The sequence below is a fragment of the Nymphalis io genome, chromosome 22 (genome assembly GCF_905147045.1).
Source record: "Nymphalis io chromosome 22, ilAglIoxx1.1, whole genome shotgun sequence".
In the NCBI taxonomy this organism is placed as follows: domain Eukaryota; kingdom Metazoa; phylum Arthropoda; class Insecta; order Lepidoptera; family Nymphalidae; genus Nymphalis; species Nymphalis io.
The window spans coordinates 4,800,090-4,822,754 of NC_065909.1; the positions used below are offsets into that span (position 1 = coordinate 4,800,090).

The 22,665-nt window shown below is 33.8% G+C and overlaps 1 protein-coding gene across 3 annotated transcripts; it reads left to right on the plus strand.

Moving 5' to 3' along the window:
- The first annotated feature begins 3,808 nt into the window (after positions 1-3,808).
- Positions 3,809-22,108, plus strand: LOC126777172 (dystrobrevin beta). 3 transcript variants are annotated; one of them, XM_050500123.1, is made up of 21 exons: positions 3,809-4,068; positions 4,543-4,723; positions 5,347-5,563; positions 5,969-6,054; positions 6,180-6,331; positions 6,532-6,640; positions 7,132-7,298; positions 8,518-8,645; positions 9,234-9,337; positions 10,054-10,145; positions 11,405-11,443; positions 11,671-11,798; positions 12,266-12,437; positions 12,786-12,886; positions 14,018-14,133; positions 15,171-15,233; positions 15,631-15,726; positions 16,182-16,238; positions 17,546-17,628; positions 18,058-18,099; positions 18,512-22,108. In XM_050500123.1, the coding sequence occupies exons 2-20, from the start codon at positions 4,549-4,551 to the stop codon at positions 18,085-18,087; spliced, it is 2,115 nt and encodes a 704-aa protein (XP_050356080.1). In that variant the 5' UTR covers positions 3,809-4,068; positions 4,543-4,548; the 3' UTR covers positions 18,088-18,099; positions 18,512-22,108. The 3 variants fall into 3 exon arrangements, with proteins under 3 accessions (XP_050356080.1, XP_050356079.1, XP_050356081.1); XM_050500122.1 differs by lacking the exon at positions 18,058-18,099 and having other exon boundaries at positions 11,686-11,798; XM_050500124.1 differs by lacking the exons at positions 11,405-11,443; positions 18,058-18,099 and having other exon boundaries at positions 11,686-11,798.
- Positions 22,109-22,665: the final 557 nt, after the last annotated feature.

The window sequence follows — 22,665 nt, forward strand, 5'->3', positions numbered from 1 at the left end:
TGTACAAAGTGACAGAAAAACTTTAAAATACTACCAGCATTCAGTACCTTTTTAGAACTACTTAGTCATCATCATCATCATCACCAGCCGAAAGACGTCCACTGCTGGACAAAGGCCTCCCCCAAGGATTTCCACGTTGTACTACTTAGTACCTTTGTTTAAATATTGGGCACCTGTGGTATTATCAGTGCTTTTTTATTTAAAAATGGCCGGTCATTCTGATGTCCTGATGACCGGCCGTTATGATTTTCGCATAAGGGCTCCGTGTTGTGCATTTGTATTTGCACGATCATTTAGTACCTATCCGTGGTTAATATAAGCATAAATTATCATGCTTTTTATAAGGCGTTTCTCAGTATATTAAATTTTACTAAATCAATTCTGTACTAGAGGCAAAATAGAAATTTTAAATAACAGAATATGATTGATGATGATTATTTATGATTAAATACATCGATGTCGGATCACATACATATATATCTGGAAATCAAGAAGAACTATCAAAACTCTACGCCTTCTATTAAATATGATGCAGCTAACTACAGCGAGATATACAAAATAATGGTAAGTAAACAAAGTGACATAAAAAACTGTGAGTATCGAATATTGGAAGAAAAAATTACTACGAGTATTAAGAAAAGTAAAATAACCAAAACTAAAATATTGAACCCACCTAGAGAATAATGCATAAATAAAGAAATTGTAAATAAAATTAATCAACGGAACATTTTATGGACTAGTTACAAAAATAATCCTCATGATGAAGAATGTAAAGAACTTTTTATAAAAAATCGAAATGAAGTTACCCTAAAAATACAAGAAACAAAAAGTAATTTCTATCTTCGTGTCTTTAATAATTGCAAGAACAAACCTAAAAAAATGAAGAATTTAATAACCAGTCTCACTAATAACAAGCATAAGGAAATCTTAGCTCCAAACAAACTTCAAATATTGGACAAATGTGTAACGGAAGTAAGAGGTATTTGTGAATGCTTTAACGACTTTTTTTCAAATGTAGGATCGGCATTATCTAATCAAAGCTCTGAACATTATCACAGTAATAATTCGATATATTGTAAGCCTTCATCTAAAACAACCACACTAACCAAACTTATACCGACTACAGAAAGCGAAGTAGCTGGGATCGTACGGAAGTTAGATTCCAATACTAGTTCAAGAATAGATGGCATATCTACTAAATCTCTAAAATGTATTTCAAACTTAGTAGTCGAAGAAATTACAATCAATAATTTAATGTATCAATAAAAATCTTAAAGATGGAACATTTCCAGATAGTCTCAAAATTGCAAAAGTCACGCCAATATTTAAGACAGGAAGTCAATCCGATCCCCAGTAATTATCGGCCCATATCGGTTCTTCCAATTCTTTCAAAAATTTATGATAGGATTATATATAATCGCTTAGAAACATATTTAAGAAGTCAAAATTTCTTATATAATAAGCAGTACGGTTTTAGACAAAAACTTAATACTCTATCCGCAACAGTAGATTTGATTACAAAAATAAAACAAAGTATTGATAACAAAGAAATAGCCTTAGAAATATTTATTCACCTTAAAAAGCTTTTGACACTATAAGCCGCAAACCGTTATTACAAAAGTTAGCGGCCATCGGTGTAACGGTGCATATAACGTTTTTAAATCTTATCTCACTAATAGAGTTCAGATTGTTAAGATTAGTAAAATACAAAGCAATCCTAAAAATATAACGTTTGGTATACCACAAGGATCGATACTGGGACCCCTGCTATTTCTTATATATATAAACAACATCCAAAAGATTAGATTAAAAGGTGACGTTACTCTTTACGCTGATATCACTTCTCTGTTTTATTTTGATAACTCTATCCATACCATAATTTCAGAAGCCCAAGAAGACTTAAATAATTTAAATATTTGGTTCCGATATAACCTACTAACAATAAATACTACTAAAACAAATTATATAATTTTTTCAGCCAAAAATAAGAAAATAACACACCACAAGCCATTAGTGATAAATAATCAAATTATAAATAAAGTAGGGGGAAGAAAAGTACTTAGGATTAATTTTAGATAGCCACTTAACATGGAAACCACATCTTGACAAAATCAAAAAAAAATTAACATCATTAAACGGAATTATAAGAAATATTACTAGGTGTCTTCCACGTCAAGTAAAGTATACGATTTATAACTCCCTAATCAAATCACATTTAGACTATTTAATAGAAATCTGGGGTACAGCTAACCCACCAAACTTAGCGCAATTAAAAGTTAAGCAGAACAAATTATTAAAAACACTTTTTAATTACGACTTTTTTACATCAACTCAAAAAATTTACAAAGATACAAAAAATAATGAATGTCGCTCAAACTTACAATTACTTTATTTGCATACTAATAAAAAAAAATTAGATAAAAATATACACACAAATACAATTGAATAAAAACCAACAATCACAAATAATGAAATTAAGAAACGCTAATAACATAAAACTATCAAAACCTCGTACTGTTAACTATGGGAAGAAAAATATTTTGTTTGACATGCAAAACGATTTAATAATTTACCAAAAAATATTAAAGAAGCAAAAAGTATGCATCAGTTTAAGAGACTATTAAAAATACATGTTCAAAATAATAGAATATTACAAAATAAATAATATGAAACAAACTGTATAATAATGTAAAATTATTTAATTAATTTAATAGTAGCAAAAGTAGCAATGAAAAGTAAATATATTTATTTTATATTTAATAAAATAAAATAAATAATAATAAATTCTCACTCACTCATACCTCCTAGCTGTACTTAATCAGTGTTTTTGCGATAAGACCAATCTATCGACAATAATGCAAAGTTTTCACAGATATCCTCTTCGAAATTGTATTTTTCTATCATTTAATAATATCATGTATATCATGTATAGTAATATCATGTTAGTGAATGTGTTTCTTGATGAAAATAAAGTTTCTTTAATCCCATATATTGATTATTGACACTATTCATTTAAATTCTACTACACTATAATTGCATATTTCAAAACCTAAAGAGCGTACAATATTGAAAAAAAAAATAGTTGTATCGATAACTCGCCGAATAATAAGGGTACATATACATATGAGTATGCGACGTGAGACTTCTACTGTAATAGGATATCTTACTCTTACCATGGGTTCACACTGATTTTCGAAATGTTTAAATGATTACAATAATAAAGACACCATTATCATAATAGCATTCACGAGTCAGAAACATATTTACGAACATAAAACACTCATGTTATTAGGACATACAAATGATTCTTTGCTATATCAAAAAACCGATATCCACTGGTGCCTAAAAGTCTAGAGATGACGAAAGTGTAATAGCTGCATTAGCATTCAGCACTAAAAAAATTAACAGAAAAAATGTATTTTCAAGTTACGGTGTAGATCCTAGATCGACAAAAACTTTAATAATATGTATTCAAATATTTAAATGGAATGTTTTAAAATTAAAAACTAAGCTTTACCTCTTTAAAATTAGGTCCTTATAATATATCTAAGATCTCATTCCTTACAAACATATGTTTCAAGCAACGCATAGACATAAAAAGAAAATCTTATACTTGGAATTCTTTGTACAAAAATAAATAATATTACTTTATATATTTTCATTATTCAAAAAATAAACTTAACTGCAATAGTCCATAACTGATTTACCTCATCGAATATATTTTTAAGTAAGTATAAAATAATATTTCACGTTATATCCATAATAGGAACGTCAGTCCAATTCAGTGGCAGTCGGCAGACTTGTCATTTCACATTCACAGTACCATTTATGACTTTAATTCTAAATTAAACTAAACATTGCTTATTTTATAAAAATAGATATGACTTGTGCTGCCTTTTATTAGTGTGTGTTGAGAAATATAAATTGTGTACTTAATGTGTAGTTAAACCATAATTCGCAAAACTTTTGATTCTTGCTCATTTCTATATAATCGATATAAGTAAATAACTTCTATATTTTGCTCAGATTTGTGACTAATTTTCTTACAAAGTGATGAGATAGTAAGAAGTAAGTATTTAATTTGAATTTATACAATCAGTTAGATTATAATTGTGTTGTACAATAAAATGCGATAAATGTTATAATAACTAACATTTAAAAAATGTACGTTGTCTTTAAAAAACCATATCAATTATAATTTTAATAAATTTGTGCAATAGTAATGAATTCAAATCGGATAAATACTAAACAAAAAAATTAAACTGCAATAGTTTTGTAATACATATTACAAACAATTATCAACAATGCAATGTATTATTATGAAATAGTAGTTCAAACATATTTATTCAGTTATGAAACATAAGGAAAGTTTTTTTTTTTCAATATTTTATTTATTTTATAGCAAATATTGTTCCACTTGAATATTAATTATAAAACCTCTTTGATTTACAATATTTTTATAATATACACCAATACAAGTTCATAATATATGATAAAAATATATAAACTTTAACTCTATATATAAACACAAATTGTTTTAAGGTTAACATGTCGCTAGAACGTGAGAGCATGGGTGTGATGCCCCCAATCCCTGTGGGCACTGGGCCATTGGACCCACGTTCACAACTACTCCAAGAAATGAGGGATCAGAACTTTGACCTTATAAGATTTGCATCTTATAGAACTGCATGCAAACTCCGCTTTGTCCAAAAGAAGTGTAATTGTGAGTGTGTATATAATATTAACAATATAAGTAAAATTATATCATTATACAATATACATTTTTATACTAAGTGAAAAATTAACTAAGCTACTTTTATATCAGGTGCTTTTTGCTACCAGTTCTGGGTATGTGTGAAGGTTTCATTAGTTATAATATTGTGAAATACAATGAAATTAGACACATGCAGGTTTCCTCACAATGTTTTTCTTCACCATCAATCACGAGATTAATTATACTCACAAATTAAGCACATGAAAATTCACTGGTGCTTGCCTGGATTTGAACCCACAATCATTGATTAAGATTCATGCATTCTAACTATTAGGCAATCTTGCCTCCAACATCACATAATATTGCATTAATTATTTGTTACAATCCTCTTCACAGCTTTTAGGGTAGCTTCTATTAAATCAGACCAGAAATTAAGTAACAAACAGTATTATAGAAAAGTCCTTATTGTTTATTTTATGCATGATCTCTCATTGCTGAAGGAAACCTACAAGTGACAAATGAAAATCTTTCACATTTGTTTCTACCAACCCTTCTCAAAATAACAGAAGCCTAACATTGGGACATTCACAGAATCTTAATTTTATACCTATAATTGTTTTTATGTTTTTCAGTACATGCAATAGATATATGGAACGTAATAGAAGCCTTTCGAGAAAATGCACTCAATACTCTGGAACCGACTGCCTGTGTCAATGTCACCAGATTAGAGACGCTAGTGTCATCATTGTACCACAACTTGAATAAAAGATTGCCACCCGCTAATCAAGTGTCCGTCGAAGCCTGTTCTGCTTTGCTTTTAAATTGGTTACTGTCGGCTTACAGTACAGGGTAATACATGTTTGAATAAATCTTGCTGAATAGAATCGAATACAAATATGATTTTTTATATACCAAAAATTGTAACATCTGTGTACATAAAGCTTTCTCATTCTAAGAAATTGGTCTCTTCCAGACTAGATAAAGTAATATAACTTACAAATGTTATATAATAATAATAATTAGTTATAGTAAAAGGTTTGATTTTAAATCATAACCAGATAAAAATAGCTTAACATACACAAAGTGATGAATCTTCCTCCATTAAAAATCAAAACTGTTATATTTATATTCAACTAGGCTTTTACACAAACTTTAGAATGGTAATTTCACAAGCTTATGCCTAGGTATGCCCAAAATAAATTTTTTGAATAAGATGATGTCATTATAATTGTTAAAATTCAATAATTGTTTCAGAGAAAACGTCGGAAAAATTAGAGTTTTCTCAATCAAAGTTGCATTGGCCACCATGTGTGCTGGAAAACTTATGGATAAACTAAGATGTGAGTAGCAACTACAAATCGCACACTTATTACACAATTACTACTAAATGAGCTTGATTTAGGCCAACCAGTGAGCATTTTTTTCACTCTTGTTACTAATTAACAATTGTACAATTATTTTTCAGATATATTTTCTCAACTATCCGACGGCAATGGTCACTTGTTAATGAAGAGACTGTCCGACTATCTACGTGAAGTTTTAGCTCTACCTGCAGCTGTGTATGAATCCCCGTCATTTAGTTATAACGATAACTTGGCAATTTCTATATTTAATCAGGTAAAGAATTAATTAAAATATACTTTATCCAAGTAGGATCTTACAAGAACCATTATTTTTTTTTAATTCTCATTTTACAAAATGTCCAGCATCGTCATTATCTTAGCCAAAATACATATTGTGTAGTTTAATATTAATTTCATAGTTTTTCATTTTTTTAATTTAAGCGTATAGTTGAAATACTATTTTTTCCGTTACAGAATGTTAAAATAACCGTAAACGATTTCTTAGACACTTTGATGTCAGACCCAGGACCGCCCTGTCTTGTTTGGTTGCCTCTATTACATCGCCTAGCCAGCGTCGAGAATGGTACGATGAAATTTTTGTTTAATAAATTTATTGTATTAAGTGTAATAGTCTTTTGGTTTAGAGTACGTATAGATAAGTCGAGATGGCCCAGTGGTAAGAACGCGTGAATCTTAACCGATGAACGTGGGTTCAAACCCGGGCGAGCACCTCTGAATTTACATGTGCTTAATTTCTGTTTATAATTCATCTCGTGCTTTTCGGTGAAGGAAAACATCGTGAGGAAACCTGCATGTGTCTAATTTCATCGAAATTCTGCCACATGTGTATTCTACCAACCCGCACTGGAGCAGCGTGGTGGAATAAGCTCCAAACCTTCTCCTCAAAAAAGGGAGAGGAGGCCTTAGCCCAGCAGTGGGACATTTACAGGCTGTTACTGTACTGTACTGTACGTATAGATATAATCCACGCGCGGTCAGAATGGTATACGACCTTTCTGAACTGAGACGGTCCGCCAGTGTACCGTTGTGCCTGTATGTTGTCCGCGCCCGCAGTGGTGCACCCGCTGGCGTGCAGCGCGTGCCGGCGCGGCTCGCTGGCCGGCTTCCGCTACCGCTGCACGCGCTGCGCCGCCTACACGCTGTGCCAGGACTGCTTCTGGCGCGGACACGTCACGCCGCCGCACTGCAACGAGCACGAGGTCAAGGAGTACGCCACCTACGTGAGTACACTGCTACCGAACGTGCCGCGAGTAGGGACTGCACTTTTGGGCAGACTCTCTTAACAATGGCCGCAGTGGCCGAAATAGATCGTGCGGACATAACCATTCATCTGCCGGTAAATTCCTTTTTGAACTGTGTCGGTCGCATTAACTTCTAAATTTAGTCGACATGTCTAGCACTTGTAACATAGCATACCTCCAAAGTACAAGCCCACAGTCTATTACTATATATAATGTCCTCCAGACCGATTTGGATCACGGCGGCCAATCTCAAAGATTAGCCAACTGCGCAGGAGATATTATAGTGCACGAGTGTGTGCGCAAACACAGGTGCACTCTCCCTAACTCTCATAATCCTATGAGACGGCAATCCGACACGACCGGAAAGAGTTCCGGCGCAGGACCAACGGCTTGACGTGCTTTCCGAGGCACGGAAGTGTATGCACTTCCAACTTCCAGACTCTGGGCTGCTACTGAGAATTTTCTGACAGAAAAATCCAATAACTTTTTATTGTCCCGACCTGGGAATTGAACCCAGGACCTCCGGGTCTGCGGCCTTACTTACTTACTTAAGCCACTAGACCAACGACGCAGTATTACTATATATAATATAACAGTTGTCTCACATAGCATGCTAGTAAATAATTTTCGTAATAAGATTATCGGTTTAAACATGGGCATCATAACTGGACTGGACTTCATATATTTTTTTATAATTCATCTCGGGCCGCGTTTTTATTTATTTAGGCACACCACACGGTGGTGTGCCTAAATAAATAAAAACATTTTAGGAAAATGCATTTATAGGATGATATTCACACCCACGTGTCATAAACAAATCTAAACTGGAGCTACTTGTTAATTATATTCTAATACTAGTATTCGCCCGTGGCCTTTCCCGCATATAAGTTAAGGGGGAGAATGTTGGAGTTCGAGAGAGGCGTTGTTATAAAAAAGTAACCAATGTCCTTTGTCCTCTTCCTTGGGATTAAATTTTGCTTCATATCTAATTTCATCAAAATCTGTTCAGTGGTTAAAGCGTAACATACACAGAGTTACTTTCTCATTTATAATATTAGTATAAATTGAAGAAACATAGAAAAATCAATAAAAAGCTGTCGTTGAATAAAAGGAAATTTATGGACCGTTACTATAATTGCATAACATTGAAAAACATTCCGCAGTTTTAAAGAATATTCAAAATAATATTGCATTGCAGAAGTCCCCGTCGAAGCAGATCGGCGCGACGCTCCGCAAGTCGTTCCGCTGCGTGCCCGAGCGCGCGCGCCCGCAGCTGCCGCGCTACCCCGACCAGCCCGAGCGGACCCTCAACCTCAGCCACATCGTGTGAGCTCACGTGTCTATTCATATTTGTACTTATGCCTGACTCTGTGACCTCGGAACCTATGTATTTATGAGATGGTTCTAGAACATTTCTTTTGTCCCAAGATAGATACAATAATAGTGTTAATTGATTAACGAAATCGGTTTATTTAAAAAATAACGTATTCATCTTGTATGCTTTGTAGCAATGTAGTTGAACAACGTGCCTGTTATTTGAATTTAATCTGTTCGGTAAAGATTCACATAAAAACGAATGTATAAAAATGTGTAGTTATAAATATATTTATTTAATATTATTATAATTCAAATGATTTGACGAGCCCGTTGGCGTGGTTGGTAGATACTTGCCTTTCACGCCGAAGGTTGTGGGTTCGATTCCCACCCAGGACAGACGTTTGTGTGCATAAACATGTCTGTTTGTCCTGAGTCTGGGTGTAATTATCTATATAAGTATGTATTTACAAAAGAAAAATAGTATATGTAGTATATCAGTTGTCTGGTTTCCATAGTACAAGCTCTGTACAAGCTTAATTTGGGATCAGATGGCCGTGTGTGAAAAATGTCCCAGGATATTATTATTAATGATCACAGTCCGCCGTCCCCGGTGCCGGCTCACAACGGTTTCCCGGAGTACGCGGGCGGGTACGTCAACACGGGCTCGCTCGACAGCCGCTCCTCCAGATCGACGCATCGCAGTGAGTTCTACTTGCGTCTAACTCTTGCTGATCATTTAAAACCAGTTCTACCAATTTTTAGTAACAGCCTGTGAATGTCCCACTGCTGGGCTTAGGCCTTCTTTCCCTAATTTTATTATTTTATTTTACAATTGTACGTTTTTTAGGATCCCATTATAAACACGTACATCCCTTCAATTGATATATTTATAGCTACTAGCTTACGCTTGTCTTTGTATGAATCGTATGAAAAATTTCTAAAATTTCAAAAGAATACTAGTTAAAAATTGGTATAATCAGCAGAGATGGCCCAGTGGTAAGAACGCGTGAAACTTAACCGATAAACGTGGGTTCAAACCCGGGCAAGCACTACTAAATTTTCATGTGCTTAATTTGTTATTATAATTCATCTCGTGCTTGACGGTGAAGGAAAACATCGTGAGGAAACCTGCATGTGTCGAATTTCACTGAAATTCTGTCACATGTGTATTCCACCAACCCGCATTGGAGCAGCGTGGTGGAATAAGCTCCAAACCTTCTCTTAAAAGGGAGAGGAGGGCTTAGCCCAGCAGTGGGACATTAATAGACTGTTACTGTTTCTGTTTTTCAATTATTAAGAAAGGTTATAGTCTATATAACATCACGCTACGACTCACGTGGGTCAGTCATCGCGGGTGAAAACTCGCGGAGGAGTTGTGGATAAATGTTGGGGTAACTTGTATAACTATTATATTCAGGTATAGCGGATCACCTCTCCCGCGGAGTCGATGATGAACATCGCCTCATAGCGAGATACGCGGCTAGATTGGCGCACGAAAATCGTACCATGGTAAATATGTAACACAGATAATACAAGAAAATGACAGTAAAAACTTTTTTGTGAAAATGTGTCTCTTCTCACGTGTGACTTACTCGCTTTGGGTTTTCATAGTAATGGGAATTAAATTCAATATTTATTTATTTTAAAACTTCATTGCACTTAATGATAATACATACATTAACAATGTATTTTACTAGGTGGTAGGGATTTGTGCAAGTTTTGGTAGGTACCTCCCTCTCATCAGATATTCTACCGTTAAACAGTTAATATTGTTGCGTTCCGTTCTGAATGGTGAGTGAATCAGTAACTACAGGCACATGGGCACATAACATCTTAGTTCCCAAGGTTGGTGGTGCGTTGGTGATGTAAGGATGGTTCATATTTCTTAATCATCAGGTGGTTATGACTTACCATCAGGGGTCCTATTGCCCGTCCACCTTCCTATAACATATAAAAAAACAACATCATAGCACAGCATAGCGATCTCTTCCAGGCAACCTTTGTGACAGAAATTTAACTATAAGAGTTTAAAAAAATAGGGTTTAGAAATTAAACAGGTGCAGGTATTAAATATATATTATCTATGAATATAAAATTTTTGGAAGATATATAAAGAAATTTTAACTTCTTCCCTCTTTTTGGGGGTAACCTACTATTAGTTATTCTACCTTCAAACTTTGTATTGATGTGTTCCGTTTCCGGCGCTATTATGACAAAATAATAAATAAAATAATAACAAATATAATAATAAATAAAATAATAATAAAATTAATATTCCTTAGCTGCCCAATGGTAATCGTAATTGTTGTGTGTCTCGTTGGTGGAGTTGTAAGCTTATAAGGCGACCTGGCAAAGAGGTCCTGATTTCAAACCCAATTTTCACGGACTTTAGACGGACCACTTCTCAGTAGCAGCACGGAGTTTATAAGTTGGTTATGTATACAATCCCTTGCCTCCGATTGCACTCGAAACCGTTCGTCCTGCGCCTGAATTCTTTCCTGTCGTGTTCGTTTTTCTGTTCCATTGGATTTTGAGAGTGAGGGAGTAATTTGTATTAACGCTCACAGTTGTGCAGTATAAAATGTCTTGCGCGGTTGCCTAGTCTCCCTTGAGAATGGCCGCCATGGCCGAAAGCGCTCAGGAGAATATGGTCAACGGTTATGTGCGGTAGTTACCACTTAACATCAGATGTCCCATCAGCTCGTCTGTCTGTTTATTATTAATTATTTGTGATTTAAACGAAAGTTTATTGTTTTAATTCATCGCAGCCAAGAGCCGGCAGGTCGGCTTCTCTGACACCAGAATTGGTAAGCATCTATTGTATCTATGTGTCTATGTGTGTGCTTCTATGTTAATTTTTTAGGATTTTTAGACAGGGCTAAACCTACGAAACAGAAAAATAAAAAAAGTTTAATATAAATGAAATGCTAAAGATTACTTATTCTATATCGAAGTAAGCTTGTTAAATATAATTTCCTCGCATTTTAATGGCATGTCGCTCGGAATGATCCGAAATCGATCTAATTAATTAAAGACACTGGATTTTCAGGGCCGTTCATCATCAGAGGGCTCGGAAGTGGACGCGGCGAGACAGCAACGCGAACTGATATCTCAGCTCGAGGCCAAGAACCGGGAGATTATGAGAGAGATCGCTCGTTTGAGGTACACTGGCAGCAACTGGCCCGCATTTTAGGCGTTTTTTTTTCTTTTAAATCAAATTTCCACGCATTTGTCTGTGCCTTTGGTTTATATCTTCTATTGTTTTTATTAGTGTTTTATTTTATGTTCACGTGTTTATTTATTTTTAGGATTACTATTTATTCAAATTTCAATTGGACTCAAAATCTTTATTTTTCTTAAATTGTTTATGAATCTCCACCTGATGAGGTCGCCTTTTTTAAACTGTGGGACATTTACTGGCTGTCACTTTATGTCGTTGAATATACAAAAGGCAAATTTATTAGTATTTTTAATTTGTGAAAGGCCAAATCCAATACTGCATTTAAGTAATAGAAACAAATGCAAAATCTTATTCGTTAAATTTATAAAAGTTCATACCTTTGTTATTGCATCGACAGTGCCGCTGGTATGGTGCCTGGTGTCGATTAAATGTATGTAAACTTTATCAGACGGCAGCAAGAAGCGGAAGCGGTGGGCGGCCCGGGCTCCGCCCCGCCACTCGTGTCCGAGTTGCGGGCGCTCCGCCAACGCAAAGACGAGCTGGAGGGACACCTGTCGTCGCTGCAGGAGTCCAGGAAGCACCTCATGCACCAACTCGAAGGCCTCATGAGGATGCTTAAGGTAACCAACGCCTTATCATATAACAAATATTAGCTTCTAAATAGTCATTGTTTTATGTAATTATATATATAAAACATTGGTGGAAACTCTTGTCATCATTTTCGTCTATTAATTCATTCCGAGCACGAGGCTCAGCGGTGAAGGAAAACATCGCGAGGAAACCTGCATGTGTTTGATCAAAATTTGCCACAAGTGCATCCTCAAACATGCATTTTAGTAGAGTGTTGGAATAAGTTTCAAACCATCGCCTCAAAAGGAGGACGCATGACCCCATTACATTGCAGTGGGTCATTTAAAAGCTTTACTTATATTTATTTGAGAAATTTAGAAGTCATATATCATTGACAGACTCAGCAGTCGAGTCCCAGGTCAACACCGAATTCGTCTCCGCGATCGACGAAGAGTCCTCCGCTACCTGGATCACAACCACAGCCCTCCGCGCCGGAGAGGTAAGCCATGTGAAATATCCGCCGAGGGATAAACTAATTTATAACATCTCATTGCCGAGCCAGCTCACTATTAGAGTGAGATAGTACGAGAGTATCTGTATTTATTCACATTCGTTTGTTCTAAAGGGAGAAAGTCTTCGATATTTTGGTTAGTAATTTCGCAACAGCTTCGGATCGGACTTACTGATACTCACCCGTGAAATGTTGACTACCGAATTAGGGCGATATACTGTTTTGAAATGTTTTAATTATTATGGTCAATGTCGTATAATCACGATCTTTTTCTGCGATGAGTTTCGTGGTTTTTTCTTACAGAATACAGGGTACATAGCCATTATAATAAAGCTCATCATATTTTGTATGGACCACAATAAGTTATATATAAGTTGGGGTAATACTTCTTTTAGAATTTACTGGTGGTAGGGCTTTGTGCAAGCTCGTCTGGGTAGGTACCACCCACTCATCAGATATTCTACCGCAAAACAGCAATACTTGATATTGTTGTGTTCCGGTTTGAAGGGTGAGTGAGCCAGTGTAATTACAGGCACAAGGGACATAAAATCTTAGTTCCCAAGGTTGGTGGCGCATTGGATATGTAAGCGATGGTTGACATTTCTTACAATGCCAATGTCTAAGAGCGTTGGTGACCACTTACCATCAGGTGGCCCATATGCTCGTCCGCCTTCCTATTCTATAAAAAAAAAAAAAAAAAAAAAAGATAAAACCAAATAATATGTACTATAAATGAAAAAAAAATTTATTATAATATTATAAAAATTAAAATAATATTTGACATAATGTGATTTGATCTTGAAGGTTTAAAGAATTATTATTTTTAAAAACACAACGTCACTTACCTGAGAATAATATAAACATAAATTGAACTACTCTATATTAAACATACACGTACGTACAGACTTTCTTATATACGGTCGGTATTGATTTTCCATAATAAATTGTGAGAGCTGATATTCGAATCGGTTAATTGAATTAAGCATTTTTTTTCCTTAGGTGTATATTTATTGCAAAATTGTTCTCCGTCAAACGTTACATCCTTTGAATATTTAGTTCTAATTATTGGGCGAAATGGTCGACTAACGTGTACCCCCCCCCCCCCCCCCCGCGCCGCAGGGAGGTGTCTCGCGGCGCGGTGCGCAGCGCGCCGCAGACGCCGTCGCTGGGCGAGCGCGAGCGCGTCGACATGTCGCACAGCCTCGGCACGTACGCGCTGGCCGACGGCGCGCGCGGTGAGTACCGCCTGCGGGCGATTTTTGATGTCATACTTATTCATTAACAAAAAAATATCAATGTTTATTATTATTCTCGACACCCTTAAGCCTTGTCAGCTTGTTCGGGTGCTAAACTGACAAACTAATATATATAATTATAACACACACGTCAAACCTAATAAAAAGAAAAACAAAGTACAGTAACGAGGCCTCCTCTCCCTTTTTGAGGAGAAGGTTTGGAGCTTATTCCACCACGCTGCTCCAATGCGGGTCGGTGGAATACACATGTGGCACAATTTCGATGAAATTAGACACATGCAGGTTTCCTCACGATGATTTCTTTCACCGAAAAGCACGAGATGAATTATAAACAGAAATTAAGCACATGAAAATTCAGAGGTGCTTGCCCGGGTTGGTTCATCGGTTAAGATTCATGCATTCTTACCACTGTGCCATCTCGACGAAAAACAAAGTTAAACAAAATAATATACAGGCGAGCTTTCATTAAATAAAGCAAGATATAAATATAGGCCAGCGTTTGACCGTTGACTTGCCTGATGTAGAGCATCGACACGGTCTAAGATGTAGCGTTATAAGCATATGAACGTCTTTAAAATGTATATTCAACGGACACATCGAAATAAATAAGTGTTCCCATAGTTATGTATCGCTCTTAATTCAGACTCGCTGCAATGACTCGTGTCATTTAGTCACTTCAAATGACGTAACGTGGCGTGATAAATTGTTTTAACTGTAGACACACAATGCAAGTCACGTTGCATAACGAATAATGGGGTGGATGCATTAATAATCTAGACCAACGTCTTGGGTACAATGCCACAGGACAATCTTTTAGATGGCGTGTTTTTGCTTTAAATTTGTAATGTGTATCTTGTTATTTTTTATTTTATAAAAATGTCTATACATAAATATATTTAAGTCATGAATGTCAAACATAAATAAACTAATGAATATAAAATAATCTAATTACATTTTTGCAGTTTGTAAATTGAAACTATTTTCAATCAAATGTTTGTGTGTATTTTTAACTACAGGCGCAATGGAATCGATGGGAGGAGACCCTAGAAGTTTTCACCAGAACCAACGACCTACCACTAGTAAGTACAAAATATTTTCATATAAAAATATAATAAGTAATATAAAATACTTAACATCTTAATTCCCAAAAGAACCGAAGGTCCTGGGTTCAATTCCTAGGTCGGCCCAATAAAAAGTGATTGGGTTTTTCTGTCGGAAAGTTCTCAGTAGCAGCCCGGAGTCTGGAAGTTGGAAGTGTGTACACTCCCGTGCCTCGGAAAGCACGTAAAGCCGTTGGTCCTGTGTCTGAACTCTTTCCGGTCGTGTCGGACTGCCGTAACACAGTTAGGGAATAGAGAGTGCACCTGTGTATACGTGCACTATAATATCTCCTGCGCAGTTGGCTAATCTCTTTTGAGATCGGCCGCCGTGGCCGAAATCGGTCTGGACGACATTATTATTATTATTAATTTTCAGTGGGCATAGACAACAGGAGTCTACGAAGCGATCTGCTGTACGCCGCTGATTCAGTCACGAACGCGATGTCGACTTTAGTGCGAGAACTTAATTCGGGTGAGTTTGAAAACTTCATTATCTTTGAATACGTGTCGAGATGTTTTTTTTTTCAAATAGTGTTTAGGAGTTTTGCATGGTTTACCAGTTTTTACTGTTCTGTAATGATGGTGACATGGCACGCATTTCTCAATTTTTATGCATGTTTTATCGACACCCTTAGAAAATTTGCGTCCTCTTTAATAGGCGTTTTTTTTTAAAAACTTTTGTATCAAAACTTAAATAAATATATTAATATATAATAACAAATTACACGAACATCGCTATTTCTAATTAAAAATATATTTGATATCATTAAATGTATGCCCAAAAATTGAGCTAAAACAGTTAACATTATCTAACTATACCAATTAAGTCATTCCATCCGTGTAGAAGTATCAGTCATCTTATGACTTTTCATTGAGCAAAGTTCTATGTATGTGTTTAGTCGTTTTATGTTGCTAAATGTTTTGCAGAGGGTTCAGACACAGAGGATACGGTCAAGGGAGGATTGGACGCCAGGAAGAGACGGGGTAAGTTTTTGTATCACCAATCGGTTAGTGTTCGGAGATTGTTCCTGTAGATTCATTTGCACTATAATCTTTATTGGTATGTAGATAGAGTCTATTTTGTCACTAAAAATTTTTATCGATATTCGTAATCGATTTTAATAAGTTTGGGTATATAACATCGAAATATTATCAGGTCGATTTGAAAATAATCATTTTGGGTTTGATTTATTGGCTATGGATTTCGGTTTCTTTCGCCGGTTCTTCTCGGGTCAGGGTTTTTTTTTTCGAACCGGTGGTAGTCTCTAATTTCACTATGATTAAGTAATGCTTCTATGTTGAATAAAGTTTTTTGATTTTGATTATATCATACTATGTAATATCACGCTACGAGAAGGTTGAGCACTAACGTGGTTTCACGCGGATATTATTATATATATTTTATTATTGTTTTACTCCTACATATTAACTTATTAAAGATCTCTTAAATACAAGCTAATTACATCGTTTCAGATCATATCGTCAAATATTACATTTATATATTACATTTATGTATATATTACATTTTTTGTACTCATGCATGAATAACAATGGCGCATGCTTACATATTATTAATCTGTTCGATTTTAATGGCAGCACATCGCTAGCGTGTCCGGCCGCTGATTGATGTAACGTTGGAGGGGCGATAGATTTACGATAACAATATTATTATATATTTTCTCTAATAATTAATATTACACAACACACAATATAATTATTAAAAAAATAATTTAGTTGTTTAAAAAAAAGAACGCAATATTCAGCGGCCGGACTTACAAATACACGTCAAAGGAGTTGAGTTTTGCGTTGTATGCACTTGATTCGCTCATTAGCATTGCACCGCTCATACGTTCATTGTTTCGCGAATAAGCAAAATAATATAATGTTAACTAATAGTAATGTTAAACTGGTTCCGCATATAAACGTCCATTTAAAAACTGGTTAAATCCGGATTAAATCAGTAAGGATGGCCACGGAAAGAAATTCTTGGATACAATGACACTATAACGTGACAGATGCGAATTTGATATATATAAAGGTCACCATACACGTTCTAATTGAAACAGATAATAAATTTTCTACTAAATCTGTCATAGTTACCAGAAATAAGTTCCCTTCTAACTAAACAAATAATTTATATTGTAATACAATATTTTTATCTATATATCATTATTATTATATATATTTCTAATACAATAATAATATTTCATTTAATAAATTAAAAAAAAAATATTTATATATCGTAATCGTTATATAAGGTAATCGTAAAAATTATGTTTGAACAATTACAGATTTCGAAGAAGATGAAGACAGTGACGAACCGATGCCACGGCCGCAGCTTCCGCGACACTACATACACGATAACAATGTGCAGGTAAAATTAGACTTTATTGCGCAAGTAATAGAGTCCATTACTATACATTCAATGTAAGATATTTTGTCCTATCACAAATAGTCCTTTTTTTGTAGTATTATATAACTAAATTGGGGTTTAAGTTTATTAATTTTGGATTTTTTTTCATGTATTTAAATTTTGAGATATATAATAGTTTTGTAGTTTGATATATATATATATATATATATATATATATATATATATATATATATATATATATATATATATAATTTAACTTAAATGTTAAAAATTGTAATGTTTGAAGCTTTGACTTATAATTGATTGGTTGATCAAATTACCACTTTTCTGAGTTTGATTTTGTTACGTAGCTGAAATTAATTTCGTTGTGGATAAAATCCATTTACTTGTTTGCTTTTTTTTTTTTAAATCGCTATTTTTTTATTTCAGAGCTTACCACCTAGTGTTATTACGTCATAAGTAGTGTTTGAGGTTGGTTTCACATGTTTTGTTTTTTTTTTTTTTATTTGCACTTTTTTTTTTATTTGACCTTAGCCGACTACTAAACTGCTTACAATAAATAATATAAATATAAAATAATTAATTTATTAATACGAGTTTATGTATTAAATTTTAAAATTTATTTATCTAATTTAAAAATGTCATCATTTTTTTTTTTAAATATTGAACGCTACGAAAACAATTAAAACATTAATGACAAAATTATTAAACAATTGGTACAAAAGGCTTAATGCCTAATATAGGTAATTAGTCACGAAGAGGCGCCCCACGATTACAGCTTACATTGCATTAGTGATTGGGAAAATTGGGGCGTGTCTGGGCGTGGGTGAACTATCTTTAAAATTGATAATTATAAGGTACATATAAATGTTATTTCTTTCAGGACATACCGCCTCCACTTCCGGCTCGTACGGGTCACTATTACCCACGCACATAGTACCCTGATGTATAAGTAATTTCATAAAATAATCACATAAGTTTGTTGTTGAACCTTGAGTTATATATAAAACCGTCTTGTTAAAAACTTAGTATTTCCTTCAGGCCGGTTTCGATTTATGCGTCTTCTGTAACCGTTCATGTTATCCCAAATCATATTGATCCTTATTACATTGGGAATAAAGTTTAAATTGAAATGAATATACATAATACATGTTAAACGTTAGGCAGTTTTTTTTTTTAAATCTCATATTAGTATTTTTTTGTTCTTTTCATAAAAAATGCATTGATTTTGAATACTGCCGATTTGATATATTATCCATTGATAATAATAATACATACAGTCGCGTAGACAAATGTATCAGAAATTAATTGTCGTAAGGATTATTATAAACTATTATCGAATTGTAAGCATTCGTATTTAAATATTGTCTTGTCTGATTGTAATTGTAAGATTGTCTACAAATAAAAATAAAAAAAATTGTAACTTTTGTTGCTGATTGTACTTTTATTCAGAAATAAAAATATGTAGTCGAAAATAAACAGACTGATTATACATTAATGATCGATATAATTACAAACGGGGACACATCACTACATTATATCATAATATTCGTTTATTTTTTATATAAAAATGAATAAATTGAATAAATAACCTCTTAGTTTCGAAAGGTTTTGGCAAGATATCAATCGGAGATGGCATTGTTCATATACCACACGTAAACACTTGTCGTTTTAATTGTACTTATTTTAAATAGTGAGTATTGACATCGGCTTAAAATTGATCATTTTTAACTTCCAATTTTAACTTAACTTAAGAATAATAAAAAAAAAAAACTAAAAATATTTTTTGATTACAATTTGAAAGTTTAGTATAATTAATTTTAAAAATCTTTAAGTACCTTTGGTTGTTTGAGTCTAGTCTTTAGCTTTATGTTTTTTTTTAAACGCTCAAGTTGTCTTTTTTTAAATAGGGAATTTCGTTACCCTCCCCCTCTTCTGTCTTCCATTTGTCAATTCCTTCCAAAATGTACAAAAATGTCAATTGATACTTCCTTACACATCCTTTGCCTATTATCATTTTGAAACCATTTTAAAATCCTCCCTAAACTGAACGTATTGCTACAACGATATATTTTTAAAATATGTCTAAATTTATTTTATTTCTAGTAGAAATTTATTCTTATAAAATTCTAACCAATTTTTTTTAGAATTAAAAAAAAAACAAATCGTATCTGAAATTAAAAAAAAAAAAAAAACAAATTAATCTTTTAGCAGAAAATCCTGTTTCGATTTAATATTTCTGTATTTCTATGAATTTTAAGTTTTTTCATGCTATCGACCTTTAGCACCGACGCATTCCCATACAATAGCGAATATTTGTCTCGTTCTTTCTTACACAATTCGTATAGTCTTGTCCTTGTCATAATACGGTTAAAGACATTTATTTTCTCAAAAGATTTACATTTAAATCACTCACAGAGAAAATTACAGAACAATTAGAAAATAATAATAAAATATAAAAAATGAATAAATACAGTGCGTATACAAAGCAATAATGTCGGTAACAATGCGTGCGGAAGCGTCGGTGTCTAAGATACTGTCTCGTATCGTACAACTGTTTGTTGTCGGGTGGCAGTGCAAATGTTATCGAGCAATGAATCCTTTATAAACATTAAGACTGAACATTGGTGTACCACCGCGAATGCCAAATTCAAACCAAAATCTTTTTATTCTGTGGCAGCTTCGTTTCATTTAAACATGAATTAGAATATGATATTCAGTGTAAGGGTTGCCATAAGTATTTATGATTGTATCGTCAATGTACATGGGTCTACATTTTGGCAATTATTAAATCTGTTGTAGTAATGGTTTTTTTCAACGTCCAATTTAAATTTTTAATAAATATATATATATTTTTTTAATAATTGTACTTCTTTGGTTATTTTAAATATTGTTCATGAAAAAAGCATAATAATTTTTGCCAGTATCCAGCCGAGAAGAGAACGCGTTCCCGTGAGGTCCGTGTACAGTTATGTTGCCCCCCCCCCTCGTAATGAATTTTAAAAATTATATCATTATGTTCACTAAGAAAACAATTTTTTTTAATCCCTAATTTGATGTTACAAGATTATGTCAATAAAAAATTAAAATATAATGTATTGCGTCGTTTCCCAGATCCCGAGGTCCTGGGCTTAAACCAGGTCTAAAAAGGGAATTGGGTTTTTCTGACGAACAACAAGTAGTAGTCCAGAGTCTGGCAGTTAGAAGTGTATGCCTCGGAAGGTACGTAAAACCGTTGGCCCTGCGCCTGAACTATTTCCAGTCGTATCGGAATGCGTCCCATCGGATTATGAGAGTGAGGAAATAGAGCGAGCCTGTCTTTGCGCACACACTTGTATAATATGTCCTGCGCAGTAGCTAATCTCTCTTGAGATTCGCTTTCATGGCTGAAATCGACCTGAACATCAGCAATAATTTTTCTGGTGTGTCACTGAAATCATGACCGAGAGTCAGACGTCAGGAACGCGTTCTCTCAACGACTGGACTTTTAATCAGATTGATTATGTGGCATCAGTAAGTTAATTCATCAATTATAGTTCACGATCACGAAGCGTTATGCATAACTTTGAGTAATGGCAACCCTCGCTATATTGTATATTATTCTAATAATATAAACGTCCATGAATGAATGAATTTTTAAAATACGTATTGCAACATTCGTTGTAATATTGTTATGATAATTAATAAGGAATTTAGTTTTAAGATCTTTGCGTTATATTCGATTTCATAATATTGTGTTGTTTTTGTATATCTGTAGCATGTGTTTTTTTTTTTAATTCGGTTTAGTACTTAAGATTTAAAATTAAATTACATATGATCTATGTTTTATCTGCATATTTATATTAAAAAAATAAAATGTGGATTCTTTGATTAATATTTAACATATGAAAGGAGACGTAAAAGACAATTGTGTACGACTGATGTCATTATGGTCTTGTTAAAAATTTACATTAAATATATTCACTATTATCATATATTTAGTGCATTTTAGTTTAATATGTACAAAATGTAAACTTAAACTAATAATAATCAAAAACTATTCCAAAATCAAACATATTGGACACCTCTTTCGTCATTAAAGTTCTTTTAAATATTGCAGTTTTATATCACTTATATTATATAAAAAATTTCGTATTCTCTCCTGTGCAAGCTAGTCTCCATTGAGAATAGCCGCCGTGGGCGAAATCGGTTGAAATTTTTTATGTGAATTATTTATTGGCGTGCCTTTTAAGACCTAGTCGTATGCCGTCAAACGACATGACGCTCCCTTATGCCTCTCCGTCACGATTCTTGTGTAGTTGTGTATGCTTTGTGCGGATAGTATATACTTCGTTCCTATATTACAATTATATAATACTACGAAGGGGTTGATGACCCCATGTTCTTTTTGTACCCCTTGACAACGTGTATGCAAAATTTAATTATGATCGGTTAAAGGGTTAAGACTTGAAAGCATAAAAAACAAACTCCCTTTCGCGTTGATAATATTAGTAAGAATAATAAGAAAAATATATTTATTGTTTGTTTTTTTTTTAACAACTAATCGGGCGACTTTGACGGTCGCGTGTTTTTGTTTACACTTTGTACGTAGTGTATTGAAATGTACTAAAAGGTAGGCTAGGTTTTGGCATATCATTTATTTTTAGATAATTAAGTGCAATAATGTAAGGCGTGAGGTGTATCTTGCCGGACATGTGATGGATTCTACCATAGTTTTAATTTATTTCGATAGCTAGAGATTTCGAGAATGTCATTTAGAATTACCCAAAGTATAAGACGATGGTGTTTTTTATATGATGCGCGTGTGTCGGATATTAACGTTTTATGATTTCCGGGATGAAGCTAAATCGATGACGAGGCAAAGGATATTTGTGAAGCCCGTATTGCGACCATATGTGCAATCAAATGAGATACATTTTTTTATCTGTTTATTTTACTGCATGTCATATAATAAAAACCATCGTATTAGTTCGTAAGGTCTGTACTTATTACTTATATATTTCAAGATTATAAATTTAACTTTAGATTTTATAAATT

Coding starts and splice junctions, on each gene's coding strand:
- LOC126777172 (XM_050500122.1), top strand. CDS start 4,549: ATGTCGCTAGAACGTGAGAGCATGGGTGTGATGCCCCCAATCCCTGTG. Junction 6,055..6,179: donor ACTTATGGATAAACTAAGAT/GTGAGTAGCAAC, acceptor ATTATTTTTCAG/ATATATTTTCTCAACTATCC. Junction 15,234..15,630: donor GAACCAACGACCTACCACTA/GTAAGTACAAAA, acceptor ATTAATTTTCAG/TGGGCATAGACAACAGGAGT.